This window comes from Pseudophryne corroboree, chromosome 10 (assembly GCF_028390025.1).
Source record: "Pseudophryne corroboree isolate aPseCor3 chromosome 10, aPseCor3.hap2, whole genome shotgun sequence".
NCBI lineage: Eukaryota > Metazoa > Chordata > Amphibia > Anura > Myobatrachidae > Pseudophryne > Pseudophryne corroboree.
The window spans coordinates 72,009,263-72,021,557 of record NC_086453.1 but is presented as its reverse complement, the minus strand read 5'-3'; the positions used below and the strand labels follow the sequence as shown (position 1 = coordinate 72,021,557).

The window sequence follows — 12,295 nt, the reverse complement described above, 5'->3', positions numbered from 1 at the left end:
CCAGGCACATACATTAGAGCAGGGGTTCTCAAACTCGGTCCTCAGGACCCCACACAGTGCATATTTTGCAGGTAACCCAGCAAGTGCCCAGGTGTATTAATTACTCACTGACACATTTTAAAAGGTCCACAGGTGGAGGTAATTATTTCACTTGTGATTTTGTGAGGAGACCTGCAAAACATGCACCGTGTGGGGTCCTGAGGACCGAGTTTGAGAACCTGTGCATTAGAGACACACTGTTTCCTAATTCACACCCACACACAACACACAATGCATCGGTTGTATCTCTTATTGTGTTTCAGGCCTCCTCTGCTTGGAGTGTCACACCTGTAATGAAGCTGTGGAAGAGGCGTGCACTGAGACTACAGGTTGCAGTAGTGGAATGAGCAGCTGCACAGGAACTATTGTCTATATGGCAGCAGGTAAGTTCTCACATATCACAATTAAGAAAATATGTTATTTCTTTTATTGGTAAATATAAAAAGATATTAATTATACAAAGATCATAACATGATATAGGCCCGGGGCGTTCAACCTTTCTTTCTCAGAGTGCTGTACTAAGAAAATGACTTTGGGCCTGATCCTTATAAGGACGCTGTTAGCATTGGAAGGAAGCAGCGCAATGCTGACTTCCTTTCTTATAGCCCAGGAAGCTCTCCGTGAATAGGGCAGCTTCGGCTAATGCACCATGAGGAGCCCATAGCGGGAGGACCAATTAGTTTATGGGGGACCCAGCACCAGCAATAGACATATTGCACACGTTTACAGTTTGGACTACAACTCCTTCGGGTAAACCTGAGTGCAAAATAGAACATCTTTACAAATTTGTGATTTTTGAAAAATATTTTTCTTCATGGTAAATTATATTTAGATTTCAGTCGGGATGTGCAGTCAGGTGAGGAAGGGGAGACAGTGCCTCCCCTGTCATTAATGATTAAAATTATACAAAGAAGATACTTATGACACATATTCTGTGTCATAATAAGTATCTTCTTCTTCTGTCTTCTTTATATTATTCTAATAATCCCTATGCAGCATTCATGGATTTGACTTGATAGTGGGGCCAAGTCTCTTTCTGGCACACAGCACCAAAAAGTCTTTTTATGGCTCTGCGAGTAACTGGCACTATACTGTGGCATTATGTGAAACTGGCACTATACTGGGGCATTATGTGAAACTGGCACTATACTGGTGCATTACGTGAAACTTGCACTATACTGGGGCATTACATGTAACTGGCACTATATTGGGGCATTACATGTAACTTGCACTATACTGGGGCATTATGTGTAATTAGCACTATATTGGGGTATTAAGTGTAACTGGCACTATACTGGGGAAATACATGTAACTGGCACTGTGTTGGGGCATTACATGTAACTGGCACTATATTGGGGCATTACATGTAACTTGCACTATACTGGGGCATTATATGTAACTGGCACTATATTGGGGTTTTACGTGTAACTGGCACTATACTGGGGAAATACTTGTAACTGGCACTACACTGGGGAAATACATGTAACTGGCACTGTATTGGGGCATTATATGTAACTGGCACTATACTGGGGCATTATGTGTAACTGGCACTATATTGGGGCATTACGTGTAACTGGCACTATACTGGTATAGTGTAGGGGTGGTAATAATACAGTACTCTAGTGAATCTGCTGAGATTTGTGTTCTTGTGCGACTAGGGATGTACTGGAGAAACCAGTGGCTCCCCAACCATTGACCTCACCACACATCACTGGATTTCAGAGTAGATTTACTACAGTGCAGTTTAGTATGTGGATTGCAATCCACCACTCATCAGATGTGCTTATCAGATCTAAAATGCATTTTCTAACACCCATTTTCACCCATACCATTATGGAGGAGCCCAGTGTTCCTCAGCTTCCAGCCTGGCCCTCTATGCTCCTAATGGCAGATACCACGAATGACTTCCGGTGGCTTTGTACCTCTCCATAATTTTCTGCTCTCAGACTATGGAGATGTGAGCAGGTATCAGCTACCATACCTGTCTATTGTTCAGACATTATCTGCCCCTTACAGTGTATCAACACAACGCTGACTATCACTGGGTCCCTCATAGAACCCCTGGCCTACAGATATAATGTAGTGTACGCATGCATTGACCTTTCCCTCTGTGTCGACCACTGCCATGTTGACCTTTTGTCAATGTCGACCCTCTCTCCATAGCGATCTAATGCATGTCTACCAATAGTGGTTGACCTATTGACTGTCAACCTACGATCTGGATGCCATTTCTAGAAGATTGCTCAACAGTATACTAACTTCTTGTGTATCTAACTACAAAGTGGCAGTATGCCATGCCATTCCTTTAAGCACATAGAACAGTTTATATCATTTATACTCCACGCAGAAATCTCAGGAGTCTGATTTGAAGTTTTGCATGGTTTGGCTCTAAGTACATCAATTGGTTTACAAACCGTACATCAAAGTGATGGAAAAATAGGACATTTCTTTCTATTATTAATTTATATGAATAGAGGATCCACAAAGGTACTGTAAATAATATGTGATTCATTTTGTAGCAATAAAACTTATATACTGTATGTCTCCCTGTAGGTACCCGGAAGGAGACCAGGATACAGAAGGGTTGTGGAACAGGTGTTCCGTCGACTGTCATTGCTAGTACTGATGTCTATGGATTCCATATTCGAGGCCAAAAATCTGAATGTAGCACCTCAAATTGCAATGCTAAAATCCCTGACTTCCTCAAAATTCCAACTGAAACACCAGGTTAGCAAAAACAAAAACAACAACAAAAAACAACAAATTATATATTGTAGTGAATGATGCAATATTTCTGTTTAGTCACTGGTTTAAATTAATGAATAATGGCCCTCATTCCGAGTTGATCGGTCGCAAGGCGAATTTAGCAGAGTTACACACGCTAAGCCGCCGCCTACTGGGAGTGAATCTTAGCTTCTTAAAATTGCGACCGATGTATTCGCAATAATGCGATTACTAACTACTTAGCAGTTTCAGAGTAGCTCCAGACTTACTCTGCCTGTGCGATCATTTCAGAGCTTGTCGTTCCTGGTTGACGTCACAAACACACCCAGCGTTCGCCCAGGCACTCCCACCGTTTCTCCGGCCACTCCTGCGTTTTTTCCGGAAACGGTAGCGTTTTCAGCCACACGCCCCTGAAACGCCGTGTTTCCGCCCAGTAACACCCATTTCCTGTCAATCACATTACGATCGCCGGAGCGAAGAAAAAGCCGTGAGTAAAAATACTTTCTTCATAGTAAAGTTACTTGGCGCAGTCGCAGTGCGAACATTGCGCATGCGTACTAAGCGGATTTTCACTGCGATGCGATGAAAAATACCGAGCGAACAACTCGGAATGAGGGCCAATATGTAGAACACTATTTTCAAAAAGTAGTAAAATATTCTAATTGTTAGCAAAATCTCTTTGCGCTCTGTACTGTATATACAACATAACTTCCAAGATCACATCTAAATTCTGTGCACCCATGTTTATTTATACAGTATATATATATATATATATATATAGAGAGAGAGAGAGAGAGAGAGAGTTGCAGTGGCCCACAGGGGTAGAGGGGAAACTCCTCAGTGGGCCCTAGTGTCTGGGGGCCCCATCTCCTTCTCTAGGGATCAGGTTCCTTACTGTGCACCACTTGAATTATAACAGTGATCCATAGGTCGCAGTACACCCTTTTGTTTCAAAAACTGTGCAGGACTACTCCAGTAAGGTATGGTTTAGGTGGGCTGTCTTTTAGGGTATGCACTGAACATGGGCGCCAAATTGAAATTGGTTATCTTGAATCTACTGTATGTCAGTTTTCCCATTTTCTCCACAGTTGAAACAAACGGGAGTACTTCGACTTTTGAATCACCCTGTACATATATTACCTTATACTACACAGGACTATGGTGACTTTTCTACAGTGTATTTCTGATTTTAATCTGGTACATTGCATGCCCTAGCTGTATTTACTATATATATATATATATATATATATATATATCTCCTATATAATAGCCCTGTGATTCTGTGCCTGGCCCTCTAACACTGGGCGTGGCTAGGAGCTCTCATTGGGTTAGCAGCAGGTCTATCACACCTCTCCACAGCTGATTGGGCGAGAAACGCCCTCCCACACAGGTTACATCCAATGGGAGGCTCTGCCCTTTGGCTGCTGTGTTTTCACAGAGCAGGATTAGCAATGGGACTGATGGAGCTGCAGCTCCAGCCTCACACCCCAAAATAGGCCTACTGCATCTGCAGCAACACAACCTCCAACACTTTACACATAAACATTGAGGCACATTTGAAAAGGGGGGCGTGGCCAAGGGTACAGCCGCGTGGCCACGCCCCTTTTCCTATACTTTCAATGGAAGCTTGGAGAGTCAAAAAACGGTACAGACCATAAAAAAAGGGACTGTACCTGCCAAAAAGGTGCAGCTGGAGGGTATGCCACTGCACCTGCAGCAAGTCTCTGCACTGTAGATAGGGAAAAACAATCCTTTTACTGCAGCGTCCTATGGGGGTCATTCCAAGTTGATCACTAGCTGCATTCGTTCGCTGTGCAGCGATCAGGCAAAAACTCGGCACTTCTGCGCATGCATATGCAGCGCAATGCGCACGTGCGGCGTACTATTACAATGAACAATGTAGTTTTACACATGGTCTAGCAATGCTTTTCAGTCGCACAGGCAGCCGCAGAGTGACTGACAGGAAGATTGCGTTTCTGGGTGTCAACTGACCGTTTTCAGGGAAAAACGCAGGTGTGGCAGGCCGAATGCAGGGGGTGTTCGTGACGTCAAATCTGGAACTGAATGGTCTGAAGTGATCGCAAGCGCAGAGTAGGTCTGAAGCTACTCTGAAACTGCACAAAAATTTTTTGTACCCGCTCTGCGATCCCTTTGTTCGCACTTCTGCTAAGCTAAAATACACTCCCAGTGGGCGGCGGCTTAGCGTTTGCACGGCTGCTAAAAACTGCTAGTGAGCGATCAACTCGGAAGGACCACCAATGTCTTGCTGCCAGTCCACCTGCCCCCTCCGGCATCAACAATCCCCACTCCCTAGCCGCGCCGCAGGTGGAACAAAAGCTGCTGCGGCCACCGGCATAGATGCGTATGAAAGCGGCGCAGCGGAAGGCTTTCATAGCCCTCCCTGTGCCGCATACTCTCTGAGCCCCTGAGCATGCTCTGCGTGTGATGTCACAGAAGTGCCTCCCCACCACAGCCATGCCCAGATCCCCAGAGGCCCTGACTCCGCAACACAGCACCTGGCCTGCCGGACTGGAAGCCCCGAGATGACTAATGTAACGGATAGAGTGGGTGATATCGCGGAGGGTAATGTCTGGACGCTGAATCAATGTAAAAGGTGACAGTGCTGTGCAGCAGTGACGTGCGGTGAGGTCAATGGCTGGGGAAGCACCAAGTGAAGCCCCATTCTTGGGGTCAGAATATAGGATGGGGGGTGGATGGAGTGGGCTCCCAGAGGCCCTCACACATTGGAGTCAGGACTGCATTCTAAATGGGATAAAAATGCTGCATTTTATACTGGGTCCAGGGTGACCGGGGGCGGAGGGGCTGCAGCATTACCTGAGTAGCTGAGTACTAGCCACTAGGGATGAGCGGGTTCGGTTCCTCTGAATCCGAACCCGCCGGAACTTCAGCTTTTTTCCACGGGTCCGAGCAGGCTCGGATCCTCCCGCCTTGCTCGGTTAACCCGAGCACGCCCGAACGTCATCATCCCGCTGTCGGATTCTCGCGAGACTCGGATTCTATATAAGGAGCCGCGCGTCGCCGCCATTTTCACACGTGCATTGAGAGTCATAGGGAGAGGACGTGGCTGGCGTCCTCTCCGTTTAGAGAAGAGAGAGACACAGTATTTTGGGGAGCATTATTAGGAGGAGTACTACTATACTGTATACTACTATACTACTTGCTGAAGTGATATTTATAGAGTCATAGGGAGAGGACGTGGCTGGCGTCCTCTCCGTTTAGAGAAGAGAGAGACACAGTATACTATTTTGGGGAGCATTATTAGGAGGAGTACTACTATACTGTATACTACTATACTACTTGCTGAAGTGATATTTATAGAGTCATAGGGAGAGGACGTGGCTGGCGTCCTCTCCGTTTAGAGAAGAGAGAGACACAGTATTTTGGGGAGCATTATTAGGAGGAGTACTACTATACTGTATACTACTCAGACACAGTATTTTGGGGAGCATTATTAGGAGGAGTACTACTATACTGTATACTACTCTACTACTTGCTGAAGTGATATTTATAGAGTCATAGGGAGAGGACGTGGCTGGCGTCCTCTCCGTTTAGAGAAGAGAGAGACACAGTATTTTGGGGAGCATTATTAGGAGGAGTACTACTATACTGTATACTACTCAGACACAGTATTTTGGGGAGCATTATTAGGAGGAGTACTACTATACTGTATACTACTCTACTACTTGCTGAAGTGATATTTATAGAGTCATAGGGAGAGGACGTGGCTGGCGTCCTCTCCGTTTAGAGAAGAGAGAGACACAGTATTTTGGGGAGCATTATTAGGAGGAGTACTACTATACTGTATACTACTCTACTACTTGCTGAAGTGATATTTATAGAGTCATAGGGAGAGGACGTGGCTGGCGTCCTCTCCGTTTAGAGAAGAGAGAGACACAGTATTTTGGGGAGCATTATTAGGAGGAGTACTACTATACTGTATACTACTATACTACTTGCTGAAGTGATATTTATAGAGTCATAGGGAGAGGACGTGGCTGGCGTCCTCTCCGTTTAGAGAAGAGAGAGACACAGTATACTATTTTGGGGAGCATTATTAGGAGGAGTACTACTATACTGTATACTACTATACTACTTGCTGAAGTGATATTTATAGAGTCATAGGGGGAGAGGACGTGGCTGGCGTCCTCTCCGTTTAGAGAAGAGAGAGACACAGTATTTTGGGGAGCATTATTAGGAGGAGTACTACTATACTGTATACTACTCTACTACTTGCTGAAGTGATATTTATAGAGTCATAGGGAGAGGACGTGGCTGGCGTCCTCTCCGTTTAGAGAAGAGAGAGACACAGTATACTATTTTGGGGAGCATTATTAGGAGGAGTACTACTATACTGTATACTACTATACTACTTGCTGAAGTGATATTTATAGAGTCATAGGGAGAGGACGTGGCTGGCGTCCTCTCCGTTTAGAGAAGAGAGAGACACAGTATTTTGGGGAGCATTATTAGGAGGAGTACTACTATACTGTATACTACTATACTACTTGCTGAAGTGATATTATAGAGTCATAGGGAGAGGACGTGGCTGGCGTCCTCTCCGTTTAGAGAAGAGAGAGACACAGTATTTTGGGGAGCATTATTAGGAGGAGTACTACTATACTGTATACTACTATACTACTTGCTGAAGTGATATTTATAGAGTCATAGGGAGAGGATGTGGCTGGCGTCCTCTCCGTTTAGAGAAGAGAGAGACACAGTATACTATTTTGGGGAGCATTATTAGGAGGAGTACTACTATACTGTATACTACTATACTACTTGCTGAAGTGATATTTATAGAGTCATAGGGAGAGGACGTGGCTGGCGTCCTCTCCGTTTAGAGAAGAGAGAGACACAGTATTTTGGGGAGCATTATTAGGAGGAGTACTACTATACTGTATACTACTCAGACACAGTATTTTGGGGAGCATTATTAGGAGGAGTACTACTATACTGTATACTACTCTACTACTTGCTGAAGTGATATTTATAGAGTCATAGGGAGAGGACGTGGCTGGCGTCCTCTCCGTTTAGAGAAGAGAGAGACACAGTATTTTGGGGAGCATTATTAGGAGGAGTACTACTATACTGTATACTACTCTACTACTTGCTGAAGTGATATTTATAGAGTCATAGGGAGAGGACGTGGCTGGCGTCCTCTCCGTTTAGAGAAGAGAGAGACACAGTATTTTGGGGAGCATTATTAGGAGGAGTACTACTATACTGTATACTACTATACTACTTGCTGAAGTGATATTTATAGATTAGAAAGTGTGACTGTAAGTGTATTATCTGACTTGAGGGGGAGACACTGACAGTGGGGAGCAGTTAGAGTCTGAGAGCAGGACTCAGGAGTACATATAACGTACAGTGCACACTTTTGCTGCCAGAGTCAGTGCCACACTGCCATTGTTGTGACCACACTGACCACAAGTATAATAATATATTTTGTGATTGTCTGCTTAGGACTCGGAGTACTAGTTGCAAGTTGCAACGTGACCTGACCACCAGTTTAATAATCAATCACCACCAGTTTAATATATATATAATTGTATATAATATGTATATATATATATATATAATATTGTATACCACCTACCCGTGGTTTTTTTTTTTCTTTCTTCTTTGTACATACTACTATAGTATAGTAGCTTATTGTAGCAGTCTGCGGTGCTGCTGAGCTGACAGTGTCCAGCAGGTCCGTCATCAGTCATCATTACCAATACCTAATAAATATATTATCTACCTGTCCGGCTGCAGTACTAGTGATATTATATATACATACATATATATATTGATTTCATCTCATTATCAATCATCCAGTCTATATTAGCAGCAGACACAGTACGGTAGTCCACGGCTGTAGCTACCTCTGTGTCGGCACTCGGCAGTCCATCCATAATTGTATACTAGTATCCATCCATCTCCATTGTTTACCTGAGGTGCCTTTTAGTTGTGCCTATTAAAATATGGAGAACAAAAATGTTGAGGTTCCAAAATTAGGGAAAGATCAAGATCCACTTCCACCTCGTGCTGAAGCTGCTGCCACTAGTCATGGCCGAGACGATGAAATGCCAGCAACGTCGTCTGCCAAGGCCGATGCCCAATGGCATAGTACAGAGCATGTCAAATCCAAAACACCAAATATCAGTAAAAAAAGGACTCCAAAACCTAAAATAAAATTGTCGGAGGAGAAGCGTAAACTTGCCAATATGCCATTTACCACACTGAGTGGCAAGGAACGGCTGAGGCCCTGGCCTATGTTCATGGCTAGCGGTTCAGCTTCACAGGAGGATGGAAGCACTCAGCCTCTCGCTAGAAAACTGAAAAGACTCAAGCTGGCAAAAGCACCGCAAAGAACTATGCGTTCTTCGAAATCCCAAATCCACAAGGAGAGTCCAATTGTGTCGGTTGCGATGCCTGACCTTCCCAACACTGGACGTGAAGAGCATGCGCCTTCCACCATTTGCACGCCCCCTGCAAGTGCTGGAAGGAGCACCCGCAGTCCAGTTCCTGATAGTCAGATTGAAGATGTCAGTGTTGAAGTACACCAGGATGAGGAGGATATGGGTGTTGCTGGCGCTGGGGAGGAAATTGACAAGGAGGATTCTGATGGTGAGGTGGTTTGTTTAAGTCAGGCACCCGGGGAGACACCTGTTGTCCGTGGGAGGAATATGGCCGTTGACATGCCTGGTGAAAATACAAAAAAAATCAGCTCTTCGGTGTGGAAGTATTTCAACAGAAATGCAGACAACATTTGTCAAGCCGTGTGTTGCCTTTGTCAAGCTGTAATAAGTAGGGGTAAGGACGTTAACCACCTCGGAACATCCTCCCTTATACGTCACCTGCAGCGCATTCATAATAAGTCAGTGACAAGTTCAAAAACTTTGGGCGACAGCGGAAGCAGTACACTGACCAGTAAATCCCTTCCTCTTGTAACCAAGCTCACGCAAACCACCCCACCAACTCCCTCAGTGTCAATTTCCTCCTTCCCCAGGAATGCCAATAGTCCTGCAGGCCATGTCACTGGCAATTCTGACGAGTCCTCTCCTGCCTGGGATTCCTCCGATGCATCCTTGCGTGTAACGCCTACTGCTGCTGGCGCTGCTGTTGTTGCAGCTGGGAGTCGATGGTCATCCCAGAGGGGAAGTCGTACTCGTAAGCCCACTTTTACTACTTCCACCAAGCAATTGACTGTCCAACAGTCCTTTGCGAGGAAGATGAAATATCACAGCAGTCATCCTGCTGCAAAGCGGATAACTGAGGCCTTGGCATCCTGGGTGGTGAGAAACGTGGTTCCGGTATCCATCATTACTGCAGAGCCAACTAGAGACTTGTTGGAGGTACTGTGTCCCCGGTACCAAATACCATCTAGGTTCCATTTCTCTAGGCAGGCGATACCGAAAATGTACACAGACCTCAGAAAAAGAGTCACCAGTGTCCTAAAAAATGCAGCTGTACCAAATGTCCACTTAACCACCGACATGTGGACAAGTGGAGCAGGGCAGGGTCAGGACTATATGACTGTGACAGCCCACTGGGTAGATGTATGGACTCCCGCCGCAAGAACATCAGCGGCGGCACCAGTAGCAGCATCTCGCAAACGCCAACTCTTTCCTAGGCAGGCTACGCTTTGTATCACCGCTTTCCAGAATACGCACACAGCTGAAAACCTCTTACGGCAACTGAGGAAGATCATCGCGGAATGGCTTACCCCAATTGGACTCTCCTGTGGATTTGTGGCATCGGACAACGCCAGCAATATTGTGTGTGCATTAAATATGGGCAAATTCCAGCACGTCCCATGTTTTGCACATACCTTGAATTTGGTGGTGCAGAATTTTTTAAAAAACGACAGGGGCGTGCAAGAGATGCTGTCGGTGGCTAGAAGAATTGCGGGACACTTTCGGCGTACAGGCACCACGTACAGAAGACTGGAGCACCACCAAAAACTACTGAACCTGCCCTGCCATCATCTGAAGCAAGAAGTGGTAACGAGGTGGAATTTAACCCTCTATATGCTTCAGAGGTTGGAGGAGCAGCAAAAGGCCATTTAAGCCTATACAATTGAGCACGATATAGGAGGTGGAATGCACCTGTCTCAAGTGCAGTGGAGAATGATTTCAACGTTGTGCAAGGTTCTGATGCCCTTTGAACTTGCCACACGTGAAGTCAGTTCAGACACTGCCAGCCTGAGTCAGGTCATTCCCCTCATCAGGCTTTTGCAGAAGAAGCTGGAGACATTGAAGGAGGAGCTAACACGGAGCGATTCCGCTAGGCATGTGGGACTTGTGGATGGAGCCCTTAATTCGCTTAACAAGGATTCACGGGTGGTCAATCTGTTGAAATCAGAGCACTACATTTTGGCCACCGTGCTCGATCCTAGATTTAAAGCCTACCTTGGATCTCTCTTTCCGGCAGACACAAGTCTGCTGGGGTTGAAAGACCTGCTGGTGAGAAAATTGTCAAGTCAAGCGGAACGCGACCTGTCAACATCTCCTCCTTCACATTCTCCCGCAACTGGGGGTGCGAGGAAAAGGCTCAGAATTCCGAGCCCACCCGCTGGCGGTGATGCAGGGCAGTCTGGAGCGACTGCTGATGCTGACATCTGGTCCGGACTGAAGGACCTGACAACGATTACGGACATGTCGTCTACTGTCACTGCATATGATTCTCTCACCATTGAAAGAATGGTGGAGGATTATATGAGTGACCGCATCCAAGTAGGCACGTCACACAGTCCGTACTTATACTGGCAGGAAAAAGAGGCAATTTGGAGGCCATTGCACAAACTGGCTTTATTCTACCTAAGTTGCCCTCCCACAAGTGTGTACTCCGAAAGAGTGTTTAGTGCCGCCGCTCACCTTGTCAGCAATCGGCGTACGAGGTTACATCCAGAAAATGTGGAGAAGATGATGTTCATTAAAATGAATTATAATCAATTCCTCCGTGGAGACATTGACCAGCAGCAATTGCCTCCACAAAGTACACAGGGAGCTGAGATGGTGGATTCCAGTGGGGACGAATTGATAATCTGTGAGGAGGGGGATGTACACGGTGATATATCGGAGGATGATGATGAGTTGGACATCTTGCCTCTGTAGAGCCAGTTTGTGCAAGGAGAGATTAATTGCTTCTTTTTTGGTGGGGGTCCAAACCAACCCGTCATTTCAGTCACAGTCGTGTGGCAGACCCTGTCACTGAAATGATGGGTTGGTTAAAGTGTGCATGTCCTGTTTATACAACATAAGGGTGGGTGGGAGGGCCCAAGGACAATTCCATCTTGCACCTCTTTTTTCTTTAATTTTTCTTTGCGTCATGTGCTGTTTGGGGAGGGTTTTTTGGAAGGGACATCCTGCGTGACACTGCAGTGCCACTCCTAGATGGGCCCGGTGTTTGTGTCGGTCACTAGGGTCGCTTATCTTACTCACACAGCTACCTCATTGCGCCTCTTTTTTTCTTTGCGTCATGTGCTGTTTGGGGAGGGTTTTTTGGAAGGGACATCCTGCGT

General features: G+C 45.7%; 1 protein-coding gene across 3 annotated transcripts in view; it reads left to right on the top strand.

Moving 5' to 3' along the window:
• Window positions 1-12,295, top strand: part of LOC134966037 (ly6/PLAUR domain-containing protein 5-like) — a 206,270-nt gene that overhangs the window by 169,536 nt on the left and 24,439 nt on the right. For all 3 annotated transcript variants that reach the window (XM_063942499.1, XM_063942498.1, XM_063942497.1), the window contains 2 exons: window positions 303-422; window positions 2,593-2,766. In XM_063942499.1, coding sequence (XP_063798569.1) covers window positions 303-422; window positions 2,593-2,766 — 294 coding nt within the window. The remainder of the gene's footprint in view (window positions 1-302; window positions 423-2,592; window positions 2,767-12,295) is intronic.